General features: G+C 45.0%; 1 protein-coding gene across 2 annotated transcripts in view; it reads left to right on the top strand.

Moving 5' to 3' along the window:
* The window catches only part of SACS (sacsin molecular chaperone), a 305612-nt gene that overhangs the window by 219743 nt on the left and 61059 nt on the right, over window positions 1-24810 (top strand). For both annotated transcript variants that reach the window (XM_078657096.1, XM_078657097.1), the window contains exon 8: window positions 763-854. In XM_078657096.1, coding sequence (XP_078513222.1) covers window positions 763-854 — 92 coding nt within the window. The remainder of the gene's footprint in view (window positions 1-762; window positions 855-24810) is intronic.

Below are 24810 nucleotides of genomic sequence, written 5' to 3'. Positions count from 1 at the left end.
CCACACATGACTGAGGTCCACAGGCTTCTCTGGGGACGTCCAGAGATCCTTTATAGACATTTCTTTCAACTGCTCCCACCTGCTTAGAGTGAGGGTGGACTCGGCCCTAGAATGTTTTATACAGAGCTGCACCACGGCATGTTCTCTGGGCCTCTCAGCACTATCCTGGTAATCCTCACAACTATGATGTCCTTTTACGGGCTATGCAAGGGCATGGCTTCTCAACTGCACCAGTCCCACTGCCCAAACAACAAGGCTTCCCAGCCCTTTCAAAGTCGGGCCTTAGGTCCAGTAGACAATGATACTACCATCAGACACAGCATTCCTTCCAATCTCCTGTCCTTCTGGTAACAACCGCAGAACCTATTTAGTGTGCCATTAGAGGCACACTGTTATCGTTGGAAGGCAAGATCAGTGACGTTCTGCAGGGGTGGCAAAACATAACATTTGACATTTAACAAACATTTTAGCAGTCGTAAACCCACAAATTTAGTAAATCGAAGGATCTGTGACCGCTAAAACTTTCTATATCTGTGTAACCTTTAAAGCAAGACCATAATTTCCTCAGTTCAAAGAGGAACGAGTAAGCATTGTCAACAGATGTACTTTTGTAAGAGATAGCTAAATATTTTTAAAGCAAGGCCATGATTTCCTCAGTTCAAAGAGGAACGAGTAAGAATTGTCAACAGATGTACTTTTGTAAGAGATAGCTACATATTTTCTGCAATTTTCATTCTAAAATGTTTCCCCTTCTTTTACTAGGTCTTTCTTTCCCGGCCTCGAAGGAAGATTCCTATCTGAAAATTTAATAAGTCATATTCTTACCACTTTGAAAGAAGCTTCCAAATGTCGAGGTAAATTTAGCAATTCTGTTTTGCTTTCTTTTAACAGTGAATTTATTGGGTTTACACTTCCAAAACATATGCAACTTCACTGACTCACTAGCCTTCTGTTTCTGCAGCTTCCAGAATTATAACTGTCATTGAAGAGAACATTGGCTAAAAGTATGTTTACGTAATGGAAAGCAAATGACATGGAAGCATAATTATGTCATGCAACCTTTTTAGTGAACCTTGTGTCCCCACTTACCAACCACGAGCAGAAGCCAGTGCTTTTAATTCTCTGGACCTTGGTTGCTTTCTTGGGATATTTCTTTTAAAATTCCTGCTCCTCCTTGTATGACGCCTCTTATTACCAACTCAAGGCTCCCTCCATAACTGCAGCTGCATCCCACTGTCTTCTGATCAGATCCATCAGGTATACTTCTGATGCATCTGCGACCAATTACAGCGTTTGTTCTCTCACCAACAGACCACCTATATTCACTGACATGTTATTTATTTTCTTTGTCTCTTTCTGTGTCTCATAAATTCACAGATACCTAAAATGACTGTTCTTTGCCGGTGTGCAGAGCGATGTCAACTTAGTTTTTACTTTTTGCGATATTTGTTTGACTTAAGAACCTTTGGACGGTGTGACTTGGTACTTTGTATTGATGTTTTTCTGCATTGTAACACGTACCTTTGTTATTCCTATCTTATCTAGTGGTGCACAGCCATCTTTTATCCCACTTTTGCTGTTTGCCCTATAGGGGTTTAGAACTCAGTCGTTGTGTCTGTATCTCTCCTCCATATAGAGTGCCATAGGAGGAGCGGGGCTAGTTGTATATATTCTGATATATAAGGGAGGGCCAATTCCGTATGTAAAATGCCATTTGCAAAGGAAGGGGGAAGACCCACTACTGATTTAAAAATTTATTTTCTATAATTTGTAGTGGTGTGGGTGTAACCGTGCCCCATACCCCAGCACCGTAGGTCACTGCCGCTTTTACTCTGGCCTGATATATGTTTTTTATTGGCAGCAAGGGTTTGCCATCCAATTTCTTTGCAAAGGTTTTTATGGGCATGATACCCCTCTCCATCACCAGCCCCCTTCCTTCCATCAATTTTGCCCTTGACAAGTATTTGTCAAAAAGAATACCCTGATAGGGAAAACAGCCTACAACCTTGATTTTCCCTGTGTCCGCGCTAAAGTATGGGACTTTGTCTCTTTTAGTGCTACCAGCTATGATTTTAAAAGACTTTACTTGATTTACTTTTATGTGTAATGAATCCATAAAAGAGACATACGCTGTTATAAGCTTTTGTAGCCCAATCCCTGTTCTTGCAATTAAAACAGCGTCGCCTGCATAGGACAGTATTGGAAGCATTTGATTTTCGAAGATGGGAACGTCCCTAGTGGCCATTGTAAGTGCCTTCTCACCTTTTATAAGTGTATAAGTGTATTGTGTATAAGGAGAAGGGGCCAGTACACAGCCCTGTCTCACTCCTTTGGAAATTTTTAAATGACATGTACAGTCACCAGTTTTAGTGTAGCGCACTGACGCTGTCACGTTTGCATAAGATTGCCTTATACAATTTAAAATAACCGGGTCAACCCCCATCGACACCATTATGTCCCATAGTTTATCATGGACCACGCAGTCTAACGCAGTGCTGAGGTCCATGAATGCCATGTATAATTTGCCCTCTTTCATATTTGTGTATTTGTCAATGCTAAATTAAAACATTATTCTACAGTACCCCTTCCCTGCTGAAAGCCATACTGGGCCTGCATCAAGATCTTATTATCTCTAGCCCAGCTCTTTAGCCTAGATAGGAGGAGACGGCCCATAAGCTTCGATGTTGTGTCCAGCAGGGATATTGGTCTATAGTGTTTTGGGGCAGCTCTATCCGATTTTTTGTAGATGGGCAGTAGGACCCCCGAAGACCACGAGGGGGGGGCTGTTTGGGCTATGCTATTTAGGGCATTAGTTAAGAGTGGGATCCACAGGTCGGGGTTAGTTTGAAAGAAGTCATTTGGAGCCCCGTCAAGTCCGGGGGCCTTACCCAAACTACATGAACTCAGAGCCACCTGTACTTCATTTAGTGAGAAGAATATAGGTGTATGGTACGTTTCCAGGGTTGGCACTTTATGATTATTAATGTCGGGATTTGAGGCAAAGATGTTCTCATAGTGAGTTACCTATGAATCCTCATCGACATTGACATCCCTTGTGGGATCGTTTACGGTTTTAAAATATGGTGCGTTGACTAACTTCCAAAATTCGCAGCTGTTGCAAGAACAAGCTGCCTTTTCCAGGTCGGCCCATAATGCCTCTCTGAGTTCTTTATCTCTAGCTCTCCTTGCAGAATTATATGAATCCCGGAGCATTTTTATTTGAGCGGGGTTCGTAGGGTTAGCTTTTAAGGCTACCATCAGGGCCTTTCTAGTTTTAGTGCATGGTGAGTTAAACCATCCCTTGCCATTTCCGCCCTTTATGGATTTTGTTTTTGTTAGGGCCTGTTTTATTTTTGTTAGGATATTACAAAAGGCAGGCACAACTGTCCCTGCCTCAGATTCTGAATCTAGGCATAGTTGAATGTCTGCTTGTGCATTTGATATAAGTTCAGGGACAAGCTTAGTTACGTCAATATTGGCCCATTTGAGCTGTAACCCGTTTTTCCTAGAGACACTTGGTGTTTCAATATTTCTGCGAGGTTGACCCCCAGATGTGGGTACCTTCAACTCCATTGAGACCATAGCATGGTCACTAAAAGTCATAAAAGAATTACAAGTCCTTTCTACTCTCTCTGGTAAAGGAGCGGTTATTAGTATATAGTCTATCGTAGACTCCACCCCATTTCTTAGGAAGTAGCACGGCAAGGGATTCGTTGGGTGATCTGAGTCCGAAATTATTTCTAGATTTAACGAGCCCATTAGCTTGTTTAATCTATTTTCATATTCATTATGTGTAAAGTGGTGAATAGGGTTTTCCCTCATATCCTCTAAGCCACACTGGCACGTTTTTGTAATTACAAGGGTGTATATTGAAATCACCTAACCTTATGATGTCAATGTTAGGGTTCTTATTCTTGATTACAATTTCAGAAATAATTTTATCACTTCCCCCACAATCGTGTGCATCCTTGTGCTGAAACTATTATTATAGAAGTTTATCAGGACCCATACCTGATGTATCTCCAGTATCAAAACATGTAAATTTAGGTTAGGCTGTCGATTCGTCTTTACCTTTATTGATACATCATTCCTAATCTGAGTTAAGATTCCCCCCTTTGCCCTCTCTGATGTAGATGGGCTTGCCTGAGTCTGGAAGGATCAATAACCATTTATGAAAACTGGTTCTGTGGCCCATGTTTCCTGGAAGCAAACTATTTCCTGGTCCTGCCATATCTTTAGCCTGTTAGTATCAGTCATCTTGTGTATCATACAAGCCACATTCCATGAGGCTATATTGATGACATTTCCTTTAGTCTCCTGTTGTGTAGGGGGCAATGCTGATAAGCTTGTGCTTTTATCCTGGTTGAGGGGATAGCGCATTTCATTACACAGCTGTGGGCAGTTATGTGGTGTGTGTAGTCAATTGCAAGCGTCAAGGTCGGAAAGGGGATCATATCTATTCATGTGCCTCCAGTCCACGGTCTCTTTACTACCCCAGGGGGTACCCCCCAAATTTGCTTCCGTGGGCAGTGAGTGGGCCATTGATCTAAACAGAGTGGGAGGTTTGTAAAAAAAAAAGCCCAGTGGTAGGGCGACGATGCAGGAATTTTTAATGTGGTCATTACCCAATTGCTCATGGAGAAAACCAACAACAGATTCGCTTTTAAAATTTAAGACCACACAGTCACCCGATAATTCTTTCCTTGATGGGCCCACCCATGGTACTCTTCTCGCCATAATCATCTGGCTTCCAATGTTCCTGCCTGAAACCTCCCCCGTCCCGTCCCCGCCGTTCCAGATTTTGGGTTACCCATTAGAGCGCTTTGGACATTAGTTGGGATGTTGATTCACTCTCCCCTTCTGCAACAATGGCACATTCGCCTGAATTAAGACCAGGGTCGCAGCTGCAGAGGGTAAATGTAGGATCTGAAAGAGACACGTTAGTGATAGATTCCTTACCTTAGAATATCCCCAGGCGTCAGACTGGATCCGGAATTTTTTTGCGTAGCAGTACCCTTGCGCGTCGGTAGGCGTTGTCTGCGGCTCCGCGTCCGTCGTCGGCGCCGTGATGACGTCGTCGGATTACTTAGACGCCGCCTCCGCGTGCTGACGTCAGTTCTTCTTTTTTCCGCGCCAGCAGCGCAGATCCGGAAAAATTGGTACCTTAGTCACTTTTTGACTATAACTTTTTGATCTTTTTGATCTTTCCTTTCGAAGTCTTCGACTCCGAACGGTGCGGGTAGGGATGCCAGGTTTCAAGCCCTGTGAGGATTGCGACCGACTAATGTCGGTCACCGACCCTCACTGTCGGTGTCTCTACTGTCTCGGCGTCGACCACGACGACAAGGCCTGTTCCGACTGCCGGGCCCTGACTACTAAAGCTAGACGGGAGCGGTCCCGTAAGCGGCTCGAGCTCCGGCAGTCGGTCCCGCGCTGAGAGAGGTCCCGGTCCGGCCGGAGGTCGAGTGACCGGTCGCGGTAGCGGAGCCATCATAGCTCCAGGAGTCGACGTCACTCCTCCGGGTCGAAGTCGTCAGGTAAGCACAAGAAGTCGAAGAGACGTCATCGCTCTACTGACTCCCCCCGACGCTCGCGCGACGCGGCCGGGGGTTCAGGTGACACCGCCCACGCTGCTCCGTCGGAGTCGCAGGCGCCGCGTCCGGCCTCATACCCTCCGGTCCCTGGGCCTCACGCGACGCCGGAGTAGATCGAGCGGTTCCTCATGGCCATGAGGACTCTCTCTCCTCCGACGGGCTCTGCGGCGCCTTCGGGCCCTGCGGACCCGTCTGGGAGCCCTAGCGGGTCGGGAGCTTCGGCCCCAACGCATTCGGGTGCTTCGGCTCCGACGCCGCCGGCAGGGCCCCGCTGGATCCGGCTCCGGATTCGGGTCGTCACCGGTGGATTTAACGACCTCCCCGACGCCGGCCCCACAGGTGTCACCCCCGGCGCCGTCCTCGGGCGGCGCCGTCCCCGAGACCTCCCTCGACCCGGTTCCGGCGTCGAAGCGGCGCCGCTTCAGACGCCATTCGGAGAGTTTACTTTCCATGAACCGGACCCATCCTATTCTTACCCTGAATACCAGGAGATGGGTGATGAGGAGGATTGGGAGGGGTCTGAGGACCCTCTGGCACATGAATGCCAGTCTCATGAGGACTGGGCAGGTGACCTTGGGGACGCCAGTGGTATTGACACTTTGCCAGACACTGGCTTTGTCTCACCTCCTAGCGTGGCTACTGAGGAGGGGGCAACCTATAGTGTGGTGTTGATGAGGGCGGCCAAGGCCTTGGGCCTTAAGCTCCCCGTCGCGGCCGTGAGGACTAACCTCCTCACTGAGGTCCTTAATCCGCAGTCATGCTCAGCCGAGCCTCTGCTGCCGTTTAACGAGGCCTTAACCGACGTTCTTTTGGGCACTTGGTCCAAGCCCGCTACGGGTTCACCCGTAGATAGGAACGTGGCCAGACGCCACCGCCCGGCTCCAGGCGACCCATGTTTCTTGTCCACCCACCCCACCCCCGAGAGCCTGGTCATCCAGGCCTCCAATTCCCAGACCGCATTCCTGTCGGCTCCGCCGGACAGGGAATCCAAGAGGGACGAGCAGTTCGGTAAAAAGATCTTCTCCTCCCTTAGTCTGGGACTGCGGTCTTCCAACACCGCCTGCCTCTTGGGCCGTTACACCCACTCTCTGTGGGATACGGTTGCGGAAGTGCTGCCAGAGTGTCCGTTGGAGGTATGGGCCAAACTCGGCCAAGCCCTTATGGAGGGCCGGGATGCAGCCAAATATTCTATCCGGTGTGGGCTGGATACCACCGACTCACTAGGTAGAGCGATGGCAACGACAGTGGCGGTCAGACGTCACGCCTGGTTGAGGTCCGCCAACTTTTCGGCCGATGTCCAAAACACACTGATGGACATGCCGTTTGATGGCCGTCACCTTTTTGGCGACAAGGCAGACCATGCGCTTGAGCGCTTTAAGGACTCCAGGGCTACGGCCAAGTCCTGGGCCTATCGGCCCGCACCAGCAATCGGCTGCCTTTCACTCCTTTCGTGGCCACGGAAGGGGTGCTCCCACACGTGCTGCCAGCCACACTCCGCAAGGTAATACCCAACGCGGTGGCGGCCGTGGAAACCGCCTTGGCGGCGGTCGGGGTCAACGGCGAGGTCAGTCCACACCTTACCCCGCAGCATCCACCTCAAAACCCTCCTAGTCCGTGTTTTCAGGCCCATGTGACGCCGGTGTGGGGCAGGGTTCGCCATCACCACCTCCACTGGTGCACTGTCACTTCGGACAGGTGGGTGCTGCACATCGTCCAAAGGGTCTACTCCCTCCCCTTCGAGGCGACTCCTCCAGCCATGCCACCGCAGAACCACCGTGTATCGGGGGATCATTTGAAACTTTTGCAAGAGGAAGTTACGGCCCTCTTGGCGAAGGGGGCCATCGAGCGCGTTCCTGGGCCAGAAGTAGGGTGTGGTTGCTACTCCCACTACTTTCTGGTACCCAAGAAGGGCAAAGGGGGCCTACGCCCTATCTTGGATCTACGGAACGTCAACGGCTTCCTCCGGAAGGAGAAGTTCAAAATGCTGACTCTGGCTCAGGTCTTAGCTGCCCTGGACCCATGAGACTGGATGGTAGCGTTGGACTTGCAGGACGCCTATTTCCACATCCCCGTCCTGCCGGCCCACCGGCGCTACCTGCGGTTCACGGTTGGCCACGAGCACTTTCAGTTTACCGTGCTCCCCTTCGGCCTTACCAGCGCCCCACGGGTGTTCACAAAGGTGATGGCGGTGGTCGCAGGTCATCTGCGCAGGCTAGGGGTTTCAGTCTTCCCCTACCTCGACGACTGGCTGCTGAAGGCGGGCTCGCCCCAGACAGTCGTCAGCCACCTCGAGACTACGGCAGATCTACTGCACCAGCTGGGGTTCTCCATCAATGTGCCAAAGTCACACCTGTGCCCCTCTCAGAAGCTCCTCTTCATCGGAGCGGTTCTCGACTCTGCGCAGTTTCGGGTTTATCCTCCCGAACTGCGGGTTCGGGATATTCAGGCTCTGATTCCGATCTTTCAGCCTTTATCCCGGGTCTCGGTCAGGTTGACGCTGCGGCTTCTGGGGCTGATGGCCTCCTGCATCCTACTGGTGCATCACGCCAGGTGGCGGATGCGGGCTCTGCAGTGGGACCTGACGTTTCAGTGGGCCCAGCATCAGGGCAACCTTTCCGACCATGTCCTGATCTCGGAGGGCACTGCGAGACAGCTGCAGTGGTGGCTCACGGACCGCGATTGGGTCAGTGTCAGATCCCTCTCCCTTCCCCAGCCGGAGCACGTAGTTATGACGGACGCGTCCCTCCAGGGCTGGGGAGGCCACATGGGAGAGGCGGAGATCAGAGGACTCTGGTCTCCGGCGGAGTCCCGGCTCCATATCAACCTTTTGGAGCTGCGGGGGATTCGTCTAGCACTGAAGGCATTCCACCCCTCTGTCCGGGGGAGTGTAGTGCAGGTGTTCACGGACAACACCACCGCCATGTGGTACTGCAACAAACAGGGCGGGGTGGGGTCGTGGACCCTTTGCCAGGAGGCTCTGCGCCTCTGGCAGTGGCTGGAACAGCAGGGCGTGACCCTGGTGGTTCAACACCTGGCAGGTTCTCTGAACGCCAGGGCGGACGAACTCAGCCGTCGGTGCATGATGGATCACGAATGGCGTCTGAACTCGGACGTGGCGCAAGGCCTCTTTCAGCAATGGGGAGAGCCTTGGTTAGATCTATTCGCCACCGAAGAGAACGCGCAATGTCATCAGTTCTGCGCGTTGGAATTTCCAAGGCGGCACTCGCTCGGCGACGCTTTTCGGCGCGTGTGGAGTTGCGGTCTGTTATACGGCTTTCCGCCTATACCACTTCTGCCCAGAGTGCTGAAGAAGATCAAGCGCGACCGGGCACAAGTCATCCTTGTGGCTCCGGACTGGGCACGAAGGTACTGGTATCCAGAGCTACTCAGTCTGTCAGTCGATCCCCCGGTTCGTCTGCCTCTTCAGGAGGACCTTCTGTCGCAGCAGCAGGGGACGGTCCTCCACCCGAACCTGTCCAGTCTCCACCTCCATGCTTGGAGATTGAGCGGCGACAGTTGAGGCCATTTGACTTGCCTCCTGAAGTCTGTACTGTCATTCTGGCAGCCAGGCGTCAACCTTCATTGTTCAAGTCCCCTATTGTAAATAGATTTCTAAAGGGCATCACACACACGTTTCCTCCTGTTCCGTTTGTGATGCCTCAGTGGGACTTGAACCTTGTTCTTACGTTTCTGATGTGCGTTCCCTTTGAGCCACTTCACAACTGTCCTCTCCGCCTTCTTACTCTGAAGACTGCTTTCCTGGTTTCCATCACCTCTGCCAGGAGAGTGAGTGAGCTCCAGGCCCTTTCTTGTACTCCACCTTTCCTTTCTGTCCATCCGGATAAGGTTGTGTTGAGTACTAAGACATCTTTCCTGCCCAAGGTTGTCACAGCCTTCCACATCGGGCAGTCTATCACCTTGCCAACCTTCTTTCCGCCACGCATCCCTCTAAAGAGGAAGAGCGGCTCCACCGTCTGGACCCAAAACGTGCGCTCTCATTCTATTTGGATCGCACACGCCAGTTCCGGGTGGATGACCAACTCTTTGTTGGTTACGTGGGCGCTAAGAAGGGGAAAGCGGTGCACAAGAGGACCATCTCCCGGTGGATCATCTTGTGTATCCAGGCATGTTACTCCTTGGCTAAGAAGGAGCCCCCTGTTGGATTACGGGCTCATTCCACCTGAGCCACGGCAACTACAACTGCCCTGGGCCGGGGAGTTCCCTTACAAGACATCTGTCAGGCAGCTACGTGGGCATCGCTGCACACGTTTGCAAGGCACTACTGCCTGGACAGCCAAGTCCGAAGGGATGGCTTCTTTGGCCGTTCTGTCCTCCAGGACTTTCTGGTGTGATTATTGGTTCGCAGACCCACCACCGGGGTTGGTATTGCTGGGGTATCTATTCTAAGGTAAGGAATCTATCACTAACGTGTCTCTTTTAGATGCACAAGTTACTACTTGTGTAACGATATATCTGTAAGAGACATTAGTTAGTGATAGATTCCTTACCGACCCACCCATCCTCCCCGTTCTGCGAACCGATATCTAGGGTTAGGGTTATCCCCTTTCAGGGCCCTCACGTCAGCACGCGGAGGCAGCGTCTTAGTACTCCGACAACGTCATCACGGTGCCCACGACGCCGACGACGGACGCGGAGCCGCAGACGACGCCTACCGACGCGCAAGGGAACTGCTACACAAAAAATTTCCGGATCCAGTCTGACGCCTGGGGATATTCTAAGGTAAGGAATCTATCACTAACTAATGTCTCTTACAGATATATCGTTACACAAGTAGTAACTTGTGCGTCTGTGCGTCATTTGGCTAAATACTCAAACCAAAACTCTTTTCTCTATGACTGCCCAGGTCCAAACCTATCTGTATGCTGTTTCCCCCCCTCGTCCTATGTTAGCGTACACCAGATCCTGGGTTCTATTATCAGCTGTCTCGATCAGTTTATTAGGCACTAAAAACCTGGTGTTACTACTGACCTTAGAGGTAGTTGTGCCTTTTGTCATATTTAGAATTGGGATTGAGCCCTCCTGATTTTCTCTTATGTGTAGGTCCCTATTTATCTTTTCGGGGTTGGATTTTTTTGGCATTATACTGGAATGTGGTCCGATCCTCTCCTGGGTTATTAGGGGCTGTTTGTCCATTAATTGTCCAACCCTTGTTACTACCGCCTCCAGAGCACAACTATTTTCTGTGGCCTGATGTTCTAATACGATTACTTTTTCCTCAATCTGGGATAGTTTTGATAAAATGGGGTTTAACATGGTACCAACAAGTGTCTCAAGTCTCTGCCACATTATTTCGGACATCCCTGGAAATTCGGCAGTGTCTGCTATTTCCACTATTTCTAAGCCATCTGTGTTTTGCCAAATTATTTCTGGGACTGCTGCCCCCTCATGTTTATTTGTCCTTGGGGCTTTCGCTACTTTTGGATTATGCAGCACCCGACCCCTCTTTCTCTTTTGGATCGCATCCGTAGGGCTCTTCGTTGATTTTTTTGAAGCTGCCACCCTTAGGGACGCTCATTGTTGGGAGCCCGCTGCCGTGTCAGGTTGTGTGGGTCTCGGGTTTTCGGTATCTTCTATACCCCTATCTATAAGGGGGGGTTCACATGAAGTGTTGTCTGGGCCAGACCCTCCCCTTGATAATCTATTGCGATTAGGGGGTTCCATCGATAGGCGTCGTTCTGTTAGTTCGATTTCATGTGCCAGAACTGTTGTTGCCCGGGTCAGGAAGGAGTCCAGAGTCCCTACTATGCTTTTATCCCCTTGTTTACTTATCTCTGTTCACTCCTGCAATCTGATAGATACATACTCCCAATATCCAGTGTCCACAGTCAAATAGCAAGAGGAACGGGGCAGTATAGCAAGAAACTGCTGGTATTATTTAATAGTAGCATCTGGTGGGAAATATTTCTTAGCTCATGCTTGACTTTACCTTGGGTGTTTTGCTGGATGTTCGAGGGGGAGCCCAGCCCAGCCTCTTCTGGGCTCTGAAGTGTGTGGACGGGCCCGCCCTTGGTCCGGACGCGTCCCGCGCCGCGGATCAATGCGTCGCTTTTCAGCGCAACCCGCGCGCTAGTGCTGCTGGGATTTGTGGTTCATGGCGCGTTGGCGATCTCAGTTACCGCTTTCCCCAAAACCTCATCTTCTCAATGGCAGTGGCCCTTCAACCCCTGCAAGTGTGACAAAAGAAATGGTGAGTTGGTTCTTGGTGCTTCTCGCTCTACAACCGTGCCGTGGGTCAGCGTCTCACTTTTCAGCGCGACCCGCACGCTAGTGCTGCTGGGATTTGTGGTTCCTGGCGCGTTGGCGGTCTCAGTTACTGCTTTCCCCAAAACCTCCGCTACTAAATGGCAGTGGCCCTTCAACCCCTGCAAATGTTGCAAAAGAAATGGTGAGTTGGTTCTTGCTGCTTCTTGCTCTACAACCTAAAGCTTATTTGTAATTGCCTAGAATCGCACTAACTAGTAACCACAAAAATTTTAAAAAGAATGTTAAAAGATACTAAATATAGTAAAGTCTTCCCCATGACAGCCAGTGGCCCAGCTGTTAACACAAGAATTCCATTCGTTTACAGGAACATGCCCTATGCTCCTTTGAGTAGTTTTGAAAAACGTTGTCACATTCGTGAATTTAGGTACATTTTTATGAGGGAAATTGTAACAAAACAACTTTTGATAGGATCTACATTTTCACAGAAACGGTTTTTTGCAGTAAGCATTGTTCCCAAGAAAGGGTGAGTGAAGTCCACAGACTTGGCAACTTTACAAAGTTGTGCAGATTTGAACGTCTCTCAACCACAGAATGATCTCACGTGGGTGGCCTGTGCATGTGTTTGGGATTGGCCAAGAATTACATTGTCTCTGTTATGGAATAAAAGTCAGATCAGTGACTAAAGGCTCCTGGTGATGTATGGCTTCCAGAATTATGAATAATGTTTGTGGGAAATAAATCTTCTCCAGAGCAGAATACATTGTATTTTATTGGTATTTCGAAAGTGCTTTAGAAAACACTTGCAAGGTCTAAAGTGATTTCCTGGGTTGTTTGTGTGCATTATTTATATTCCACCTCGTACCCCTGGGAAGGCCTTGAAGCTCTCCGATTTGCAGCAGGCTCCTGGTCACTTTTGGAGTGCACCCTTGAAAAGTGTTTTATAGTTTGGTTTATGTCAGTGGGGTTTGTGAGGTGTAATGACAACTTGAGTGCACAGTGCATTGAGTGTCACTGTGCATGAGCTTTGTTGTTGCCGAGAGTGTCAGAATATATGCAGCCTCTCTTGTAGACACTTCCCTTCTCTTGGGGCTTGGCAGTCTCATACGTAGAAAATACTCCTTTTGTGTATCACTTAGGTTGATTATGATACACAAGGCTTACTCAGTAGCATGTGAGTAGCCAAAACATTGTAGTGAACGTAGTAGATTTGTCTTGGAAACAGTGGGTATGAAATTAATCCGGGAAAGTTCTGTTATACCCCCTTGGTGTGAGTGGTAGAGTAGAAGGGGAGGTGCATTTGATCAGTCTGTGGAAGAAGTTCAATACATTATTTAAACAAGGAAGAGTTAAAGAGAGTTTGCTACCTTGGTGGCATGAGGTTTTATTGAAATCGAAGACTCAAACGGAATTCCTAAATTTCCTATGGCATTAACAGGTGCAGGGCAAACGCCCAGTGGCTCGAACCAAGAGATCTTATTCCACTCGTTAGTACTGAGGTGAGTAAGCCGGACCATAGTTTTTTGAAGATTCAGCTTGAGAAAATTGGAAGACATTCAGCATCAAGTGTTGGCCTAGCAGGCATTCAGGTTGTGCTGGTTAGAGTTTGATATATAAGTATCCTGACATCATCAGATGGTGACGGTAAACTGTGTGTGCCATCTGCATACATATAGAATCGTGCCCATATAGATGTACAGATGGAACAGCAGTGGTTGAGAGTGTAGAAACTTGGAGAACACCACAGTTTACCAACCTGAGATTAGACCTAAAGGAGGGAAGTGAGATAGCCTGAACCCTGTAGATGATACAAAGGCCTTCCAAAGAAGAGAGTTTCCCAGATAAACCAGAAAGGACTGGGTATAGATAATGTAAAAAGGGGGGGGGGGGGTTCCTTTCTGTGTTCTTCAGTTAATTATTGACCATTTGGCACATAGCAGATATTCCCAATCAATTTTTACCATGACATGTAGAAATATTAGGTACAAAAACTCTATAGATTCCTCATTTCACACAAATTTATTATTAGGAAATAACCTGGTTGAAATGTTTCAATATACAATTAAAAACAATATAAAAACAATATGCAGTCAATTGCTCAAATCAATGATATTCCAACTCTACACATTTCTGACTTGAACTATGAGTCTTTGCTTGCACGTATTACACAAATTTAGCATAAAACATAAAAATTAATACAATTTTATACAATTAATGCAGTTTAAAATCACATGGAGTCCTTATGTCGACGCGTTTCGGTGCTTGAGTTTGAGTCGAATAAACACCTTCCTCAGGTCTAAACTTTATTAAAAACAAGGTATCTTCTTTCTGAAAAGGCGAATACATACAGTTAGTCTCAAAATTTCCTAAATGAGAGAATGGGTCCCTACTCCTACATGTCATGTATCTATCTGCATATCTTACGTCTTTTTGCATTGACCCATGTACAGTACTTACTTTTATTACTTGTTAATCATTATTTTCATGGAGTACCGGACCATCAAATTTACTTTCTCGGTCCTCTTTGTGGGTATAGTTCATATATCTCAACCACGATGCCTATAAAAATAGGTACACGCGTGGTCAAAAGTTGTTATCTTTAATTGACCAAAAGAGTTTAATTATTTAACAGAGTAATTTGTCACTATTACTTATTTCACTATTGTGGTTGCAATCATAACATCTGCATCACCTTTAAACTTGGTGCTGTAGTTATGCAACTTTCATGTATGTATTTTTTGCGCTGGTTAAAATCATGGCGTTCCCTCCGAAACCTAAGGGATTAAATGATGACATTGTTGATAGCCTTAGGTCACTCTGAGTTATGAAGTGAGTATTATCTCTTGTCCTGCCACACTTACTTTGAGACCTTAATACTGCATGAGGCTTTAGCACTTCTGACTTTATCTTTATGTCTCTTGGTGGATCTGGTGAATTTTCGGGGATTTTTTCCTTTCTTTATCACCCTCTTTTCCAGACCGGCTCAGCCTTGCAGTTTACAGAGGGTCCACCTGTCGGCGGAGAGATTTGGTGGTTTTATGGTCTTTTAAACGAGATGTTACATTTAAATTGTCATTGTGATAGTGAGCAGAACTATTACCTCTTACTACATTCTACTGTGCCGTCTGTATATCTCAGACCGGCGATCGGCAGTATCCGCATTTCCCACATTCCTATATTTACATTTGTCAGGGCGATGTCTATTAAATAAAGGATTCTTCTAGAAAATCCGGGGCAAACATGTTGCTGGCTGGATACTCTTACACCAATACATGCCGTTTTTCTTACACATACTGCCCAACCCTTCACTTGATCACCAGGGGATTGCTTAATCGACATTGTGGGTTGTACGGTTTAACTCTACTCCACAATGCCGTTTCTATTGACCCCCGCAAGAGTCTACCTTAATCTCGAAACACAGCAGTTTACACAGCCTCTCACCTGTGTGCACGTCTTCGTCTTGATGTCACGTCCTCTCGCGGTTCAATCAGCTGAGAGAATGTGGAAATGACCCGTTCATGGCCAGATGTCCGCCATTTTAGTCGTTTTTGCATTCCCTGAGCTTCTAGTAACCCATTGGTACGCCGAATACATATTCTACGTACCAATGGGTTACTAGAAGCTCAGGGAATGCAAAAACTACTAAAATGGCGGACATATGGCCATGAACGCAATGTAATTAGGCTAATGAATTTGATAATTATCCAATTAATCGGGAAAGGGAGACCTATAAAAAGCGGGTCATTTCCACATTCTCTCAGCTGATTGAATCGCGAGAGGACGTGACATCGAGACGAAGACGTGCACACAGGTGAGAGGCCGTGTAAACTGCTGTGTTTCGAGATTAAGGTAGACTCTTGCGGGGATTCAATAGAAACGGCATTGTGGAGTAGAGTTAAACCGTACAACCCACAATGTCGATTAAGCAATCCCCTGGTGATCAAGTGAAGGGTTGGGCAGTATGTGTAAGAAAAACGGCATGTATTGGTGTAAGAGTATCCAGCCAGCAACATGTTTGCCCCGAATTTTCTAGAAGAATCCTTTATTTAATAGACATCGCCCTGACAAATGTAAACATAAGAATGTGGGAAATGCGGATACTGCCGATCGCCGGTCAGAGATATACAGACGGCACAGTAGAATGTAGTAAGAGGTAATAGTTCTGCTCACTATCACAATGACAATTTAAATGTAACATCTCGTTTAAAAGACCATAAAACCACCAAACCGGTCTGGAAAAGAGGGAGATAAAGAAAGGAAAAAATCCCCAAAAGTTCACCAGATCCACCAAGAGACATAAAGATAAAGTCAGAAGTGCTGAAGCCTCATGCAGTAGTAAGGTCTCAAAGTAAGTGTGGCAGGACAAGAGATAATACTCACTTCATAACTCAGAGTGCCCTAGGGCTATCAACAATGTCATCATTTAATCCCTTAGGTTTCGGAGGGAACGCCATGATTTTAACCAGCGCAAAAAATACATACATGAAAGTTGCATAACTACAGCACCAAGTTTAAAGGTGATGCAGATGTTATGATTGCAACCACAATAGTGAAGTAAGTAATAGTGACAAAGTACTCTGTTAAATAATAAAACTCTTTTGGTCAATTAAAGATAACAACTTTTGACCATGCGTCTACCTATTTTTATAGGCATCGTGGTTGAGATATATGAACTATACCCACAAAGATGACCTAGAAAGTAAATTTGATGGTCCAGTACTCCATGAAAATAATGATTAACAAGTAATAAAAGTAAGTACTGTACATGGGTCAATGCAAAAAGACGTAAGATATGTAGATAGATACATGACATGTAGGAGTAGGGACCCATTCTCTCATTTAGGAAATTTTGAGACTAACTGTATGTATTCGTCTCTTTAGAAAGAAGATACCTGGTTTTTAATAAAGTTCAGTCCTGAGGAAGGTGTTTATTCGACTCAAACTCAAGCACCGAAACGCGTCGACATAAGGACACCATGTGATTTTAAACTGCATTAATTGTATAAAATGTTATTAATTTTTATGTTTTATGCTAAATTTGTGTAATACGTGCAAGCAAAGACTCATAGTTCAAGTCAGAAATGTGTAGAGTTGGAATATCATTGATTTGAGCTATTGACTGCATGTTGTTTTTATATTGTTTTTAATTGTGTATTGTAAAATTTCAACCAGGTTATTTCCTAATAGTAAATTTGTGTGAAATGAGGAATCTATAGAGTTTTTGTACCTAATATTTCTACATGTCATGGTAAAAATTGATTGGGAATATCTGCTATGTGCCAAATGGTCAATAATTAACTGTAAAACACAGAAAGGAAACCCCCCCTTTTTTTACATGATGATACAAAGGCAACATTCCTGTCTTTTCATATTGTTAAACATGCTTTTACACTCATTTCAATTACTTTATTTTTAGTGTTATTTTGAAGAGAAAATACTATTAATGCTACTAACCTTTTCATCTTATATCGTCTTTTTGCGACCACCCCCTTAATAACTTTAGAATGTTTTACCTGTTAATTATACAGCTTTTGATTTGTGTCTTCTGTGCACAATGTCGTTCTATGCTGACCTCTTAATTTTCATTGTGTTATGGGGTTCTAAATTGAGGTCTGTACACCAGACACACTCAGTACCTGTACCTGATCCTTACACTTTGTTGCTTTACACTGAGATATTAATGCCTTTACATGAATGTGATTAGTTGTAAACTTTTCAAGGTCTTTAATGTGTTCTCTTTATCATGTTTGGCTTTATATGGCAATGATATTAGGTAGTAAGTTAAACATATTTACATTGTATATGATTATGTTCTAGCACAACAGCTTCTGTGGGGATGTTCAGGTAGGATTGCTGTCTGAAAAGTGTGGTGATTGTATGCCTGCTATTTGTCTGTATCTAATATTCAAATGTGTCACTTTCAAGCGCGTAGAATACATTCACAGACTTGAGTTCATAATGGTGCAATAATCCAAAAAAACAATAGTTGGCAATTGATTTCATCTTAGACTTTAAAAACCAAGCTTACATATTTGATTTTTGCACATTTATTTTTGCGGGTTGTTTTGAGTAGTGAACACATATTTTTGCAGCCACTGGAGGCCCCATTGTTTCATTTACGCACTGCCATTGGGTTAATGAGTCCATATTTGATTAGTATACAGTGACCGGGTATAATTCGTGCATTGTGAAATGCAACTTTTAGAATGTGATAGAAGAGAAGATTTACTCATGAATGAACATTAAGCAAACAATTAAATCTATCTTCAATTTTACCATCATCTAGCTCAGGGTTCTCCAATGTCGGTCTTGGAGGGTCAGATCCATGCCCGATTTTTAGCATATGCACATTTAGATAAATTAAGGTATCTTAAAAATCTGACATGGATCTGACCCTCCAGGACCAACATTGGAGAGCCCTGATCTAGCTGATAGCATGAACACAAGACCTTGTCAATAGCTTCACAGGGTGAAGTTCTGCTACTAACATAGCTCTGTAGGCACATGTCCTTTCAGATCTTCGGTTAGCCTGAACAGTAGCCCTGTTCCTATCACTGTTCTTCTAAGACTTATTAGTCGCAGTGGTGCCATCCATTCAAACATCTAGTATGGACTACTAACCCTAATTAAAAATTCAAGTTGGGGAAGGGCAAGAACAAAACAAAGATGCAGAAGACTCTAAGCAGAATGAAAAGTATTCAAAAATATGAACCTCCGGTAGCTGGATAAAGGTGGCAAAACAACGCGAGTAAGAGAATCGAGATGGGTCCAAGAGAACCAAAGGAGGAGAAAGAGCCACAATGTGAAATAAAATAACTAGTTCACAAAGGCATGCAAGGACTTAGATAAATGTATGTAAAAGGTAGAGAGTATAAGGAAACATAATTAAGGGTACTCTTGTTATGTAAACCAAACATCTAAAACCCCAATTTGAAAAGAAAAAGATTTAATGTGTATATTGGAAGCTGTGAAATTCTTCAGATGGAGAAAAACGCTTTTGAAAAAATGACCCTGGAACCTCTCTATACAGGACATGCCTAAGTTGGGGTACAGGGGTACCTCATAGTAATGTCTCTGAGAGATCTGGTATATTCATTTCTGAGCACTAGTTTGTCATCAGTGGGATTGTAAAGGGAGTGAAGAGTCAGCAGAACTGCATTTGGTTTAAAAAGGAGAACGGTAATTAGACTGACCCTTAAACTACCCAGTTCAACCCTAAATGCAGTGAAACACTGGTGTGCTGTCTAAGTAACATAGCAACAAAAAAAGATGATGGACGGAATGCTGAACATTGTCAAACATTCACCCCCAGTACAAAGATCTGGGCGTAAATCCATCTTTTTTTTGCTCACCATGCCATTCCAGTAGGGACCCAGCCATATGCAAATCATTCTTGACCCTTCGCCCAATGGGCCAGGGTTAACTGCCAAGCCAGGTCCACCCTGGATCAGAAACAAGTATCCTGGGAATAGTTTCGAGGTACCACCATATGCATATATGCCCAAGGCGGGGTCCAAACTGGGGTGTCATGGAGAACAAACTAACAATAGATTTACCCTAGATCTGTGACTAGGGGTGAATGTTTGACCATAATCAGCATTCCATTCGTCGTCTTTTTGTGCTGCTATAGTTGCCCTAAGTGGAAAGAGCATGCCCAGACGTATGTCCCGTGCTTGCTGTGCCACTGGATTCAAGCTAGCCTGGCTGATGAAGGGTGATCCCCCGAAACCAGTCCCAGGATGCCTGTTTTCCAGTCCATGGAGGACATGGCCTGGCATTTCAGGATGGACTGTTCCTATGGAGAGCAGGGGCAAGACTGATTTGCATATGACTGGGTCCAAACGGGTGGCATTGGGAGCAAAAAAACAATGGATTTAACCCAGATCTGTGATGGGGTCTGAATGTTTGCCAATGTTCAGCATTCCATCCGTCATCTTTTTGTATTGCCTAACTAACATAGACCTGCTGGTCGGACTGCTATTGTTCACACTGCCACTCTAGTACGATTGTGGCACACTAGTAGAAATACAGTGGTGATAAAAGATTACGTTGCTTGCACACATAGTGTTGATAACTTTAAAGAATTACTCTATTGGCTTTGCTAATGCTGAGGAAAAGGGATTGCTGTATGCATAGAATGCATATATGAGCTAAAGAATTGAAGGGAACAAGCAGCCAGATTATTGAGTGAACGTTCCAGATGTAAAATAGTCCCTTAAGCGTTCCAATGGAAGCACTTTCTGGAAGGGGGAGTGATGCGGATTATAGTGAGGTGAGAGACTAATGCTCCGCAGGGAGGAGTCGCTGACTCATTGTATTGATTACAGTACGTTTTGCGGACAGCTGTGCTGTTAAGTCTGACGTAATAACGGGTACATGTTAACATACATGTAAAGGTAGAGTCCTCTTGCTTCAGGTTTTATTGCTAATGGGTTAAAGAAACTGGAACTTTCAACTTCTCAAAAATGTGAGTGCTGCCTATAAATAGTTCAAATATCTTTAGCGTCATATGAGTGTGTTCGTTGTGTAGAAATACATTACGGTGAAAAGGGAACAGACAGCGAGAAGGAATGCAATAGAAATACAGGAAGGTGTAAACGAGGGAGTATGTACAGTGAGGTGGGAGAGCCAAAGGAAGCCAGTGAAAGTCTCAAGCATCTGATGCCAGACAAACTGAGAAGAAAAGGGAGGATCGAGGCATTAAGCTGGCTGTAGATCCAACCAGTCGTGATGCCCAGAGAGAGAAGAAATATATAGCCAAGTCAGAAGGAAAGTCTCAGGAGCATAGATTCAAAATAAATCAAATCTTTTGAACTGTATATATATCTGCAATTATGTCTATACTTAAACATATGCTATAATTAATCGGCCATGCAAAGATGCACATCACTAGCAGGCCATCACCTGCACTGCACAGCCAGAAAGCATAGGCAAATGCAAGGGCTGTGTATTTGCTTCATGGTTGCAAAACGACAAGTGTAGTAGTCGAAATAACAAGAGGACCGCTTCACAGAAACCATCTGCATGTTAAAGGATCCCATAAGAAAAATAGGAACATGCCTTCCACCTAATCCCGGTAGGATAACTCATATATACATGCAATGCAGTGGTATGCATTCTAATACCAACAGCAAATATCAGTACTCCTTACCTTAAATTCCTTGTCAAATGCAAAATAACATTAATGTATTTCACAATTTTCACATTGGACATGGTTCCTACGCTCACGTTATGCCTCTATACAATTATTTGATACAAGTGTCAAACTACTGCAAATAAATTGTATATGATTACCAAAATGCCCACGTTTTTAAAATAAAATCATTTTTATTAGCCCAAAAAATCAAATTGCTCCCTCCTTTTCAAAGTGCTGAGTAAAATGCTTTGCTCTTATTGAGGCTCACTGGGTACAAACGAATAGGCAGAGAGGTCAACAAAATGTAATCCAAAGGAAACACCTGGGATACCATTAAGTATACCAAGCACATTTAGCTCACTATGTAAAACAAAATTCTTTCACGTGGGTTGGGAATCCCAGCTTTAAAAGTATTGCTTCCATGTGTAGTTAAGGCCAACTGTACATTGAACTTAATTTTTAATATTTGTTGGTTTGATTATGTTGTTGGACGAACCATATATTAAGTGCATATTTAGTTTAACTAACTAATTCAGTGTGGTAAAGCTTGGTTGTTCTTGCACGTCTGTGGAAATGTAAGTGTCTTTTCTGGTGATGCATGTTATTGCATGTTTGTGAATAAGTGCCATATGTAGACTAGGGTGTTTTGCTTTTTTACTATTGTTTTCAATTAAGTGATTTTATTTCATGCCGCTACGCATGCATCAAGTGTGTTTTACAGTAGCATATTTTTTGTGCAGTTCTTTGATACCAAGTTCATTCAGACATACATTAGTGGAAGTATTTGGTGACAAGTCTAGTATTTTAATGCAGTATTCATTATTGGGAAGTTGATTCATAGCCAAGTAGCCGAACTGAAGGACTCACTAGTGAGCAAGCATGCCCACTGTGACATAATTCCCAATTTTCAGTCATTTAAATGCGGTTAAAAACTGAAAACCTGACCCACTACTATAATTGCCTGTGTGATAAGCATTAGAATGTAAGAGTAAGCTATGGTGTGCATTGGGCTCGTTAGATTAGTGGCCATTCCTTAGTCTACAGTAGGACAAGGCGTCCGTTTTGTGAGGGAAACGTAATCTTTTCCTGATCGTCGCTTCTTCCCACCATGGTTTCTTTCTGTACATTAGATGCCCCCTGTGAGAAAATGCTCCTTTTTTGGCGTGGTCACCCCAATTTTTCTGCTGAATATTATTGCTGGGTTTTGGACTCTGTACCCTAGGACACTTCTTTCCAATGCCCAGTCTGACCACTAAAAACAAGCCAAATTGGTATTCTCCTAATTGGCATATTTAACTTACCTATAAGTCCCTAGTATTTGGTAGAAAGTGTACCCAGGGCCTGTAAGTTTAATGTCATTAGTGGACTGCAGTCATGTTTTGCACTGTCACTGTAATGGTGGCACAATTGTGCCACCACTACAGTGACAGTGCAAAACATGACTTCAGGCCTACCTCTGTAACCTGTCTGTGCAGTTTAAAACTGAACTTCACATTCAACCTGTCAAAATAACCCCTTTGACAAGCCTAAACCCTCCTTTTAAATATTCATAAGGCACCCGTAAGTAGGCCTTTATGATCAATAAGGCAGTGTGCATGATATTTAAATGTAGGATACCTGAAAATGTATTGTAAAATGTGTCCTTGCAGTGACAAGGCTCTTAAGATCGAAGTTCACTGTTACATGGTTAGCCAGTATATAGGAATGCAGTGGAATATAATGCTAAAATGAAATTATGTTATCCCTGCGTAGGGAACATCTTCAAAGTTATTCTTTTGTTTTACTTTTTAAATGTTTATTACAAGTCCAATTCACTTGTAAAGTCAGATTTGTACTGGGTATCTGATAAAGGTACTTTAAAAAAGTCACCTTTTACCTGCCTAGTGCCTGCAGAAGCCCATTTACATGAGTTTCCAATTGTATCCCAGGAGCTGAAAAGCCCCTTTGATGAGATGTGAACTTGGTACCAGAATTGAGACAAAGGCCTTGGATGTTTATGAGGTTTTCTTCTGACAGCTTGATCATCTGGACAGTGCCCAGGAACTTAATTACCTTCAAAAATTGGCAACTGTAGTTGACACCTGAGCCTACCCCCTCCTCTGCCCCTCTGATCAACCAGGCATCAATTGAAGTGGGAGAGTGTAGTGTAGTTCCTATATTCCCAATAGGCTCTGCGCATTGGAATAATATATCCTATAGATTTGACGTAGGACTTAGGTCAGTAGGTCTCTATCGAATATACTAAACTTAATTGTGAGTGCCAGCTAGCTCAGAGGTCACTAGAAACGTTCTCGAATTCACAAGAAGCGATTAGTTTCTGACAACCGCATTAACCTGACAACTTTGTTTCTCTAGGACTGGAAAATATCTTCAGAGTCGTAGAAACAATAGATAACTATTTTACTCAGTCAAATGTGCATGCTTTGTTTCTACAGAGTTGCAGAGAAATAGTGAGACGGGCGTTTTCAATAAAAGGTTTATTGAACAGTCTTCTTGCTCATGCAAGAGAGGTGAACTGCTACAATCGTTAGACAGAATGCAAAGTATAATGCGTACAGCGAGAATAGTATTATAAAATAACTGTAATAGCATTGTATGGTTTCTAAGCCATATAAAAATACATACATAAATAACACAGGCTAAAATACTCAACCGGTGCTTCTAAAATACGCCTACCCCAATAAATCTAACCTAGGTCTAGTACGAGGGAAGAAGTAAGTATGGTCTTTAGCATAGGTTTAGTTTTTGCCAAGAATCTACCAAAGGTTTCTCTAGGTTCTAATCAGCTCCATACCTTAGAATGAAGGAGATCTGGTATCTCTGTCTTGGGATTCGATTTACTAACACCCTGCAAGGGGAGTCAGAAACACTGGAGCTGGATTCTCAGCAGAGGAGGACAGATTCCTGATCAGTGCATCAGCTGGAGAGTCGACTTCCTTCGGCACTTGCTGTAGCGAGCTGCGTCGGACAAGTAGGTCGTCGAACTGCTCCGAACCACCGTGCTTTGCCAATTGCAAGTGAAGGTATATTCATACCTTGAAGGTGTTTAGGAATGCGATGTTTGACGTAAAGTCGGGCATATGAACGTCATGAATGAACCCCTAAGGAATAGATGTTCGTTGTAAAACTAACTGAGTTCTTGAAGAAATCAATATTCAAGCAAGGGGAAGTCCCTAACTGCTTAAGCTGGTTTTCCATAAATCGTTGTGAAGTTTGGTGAACGGATGGAAGTAGCCATGCCTGTATTTGGGTTGCATGGGCTATGCCTAAATAAGGGCTTGATTTCTATGCCTATATAAGGGCAACGTGAATTGTACCTATATAAGGGCGTGAATCGGGAAAATCCATTCGGAATCTCAAACTCCATACAACATGAGAAGCTGCCACCAAAACCAGTTTTGAGTGACCACAGAGAAGAGGTAGCTTATTTCCCTGGCCATACCTCTTGGGTGGGCACAGGAGCTCTGCACCCGAGGAGAAAAGTTCTGCCTTGTTGGAATTAGGTAGAGCAGGGCACTGAGGCATTTTTGCAGTAGGGCACACAGGACCAGCTGCAAACGTGAGTAGGTTTAACCCTGGGACCTTTTTCCATATTGGATAGGCAGGGGGTTGGAGACACCCACATCCCCAGGCTAGTGCCTGACATAAATGTGCACCCATGGGCTTCCTCTTCAGACCATTCCTGGACCTGTGGAAGACAGGAGAAGTCCTGCACCTCCTGCTGAGATTTTTGATGAGTCCTAAACGGCTAGACCTCCTCCCACTTGAACCTAGATGTAGACTCAGAGGGTCAGTTGGCTGACCTCCTGTTAAGCTATAAGGCTACAAAAACCTGCAGGAAGCTCTTTTCCTGAAGAG

Source organism: Lissotriton helveticus, chromosome 8 (assembly GCF_964261635.1).
Source record: "Lissotriton helveticus chromosome 8, aLisHel1.1, whole genome shotgun sequence".
Lineage (NCBI taxonomy): Eukaryota > Metazoa > Chordata > Amphibia > Caudata > Salamandridae > Lissotriton > Lissotriton helveticus.
This window is presented reverse-complemented; position numbering and strand designations above follow the sequence as displayed.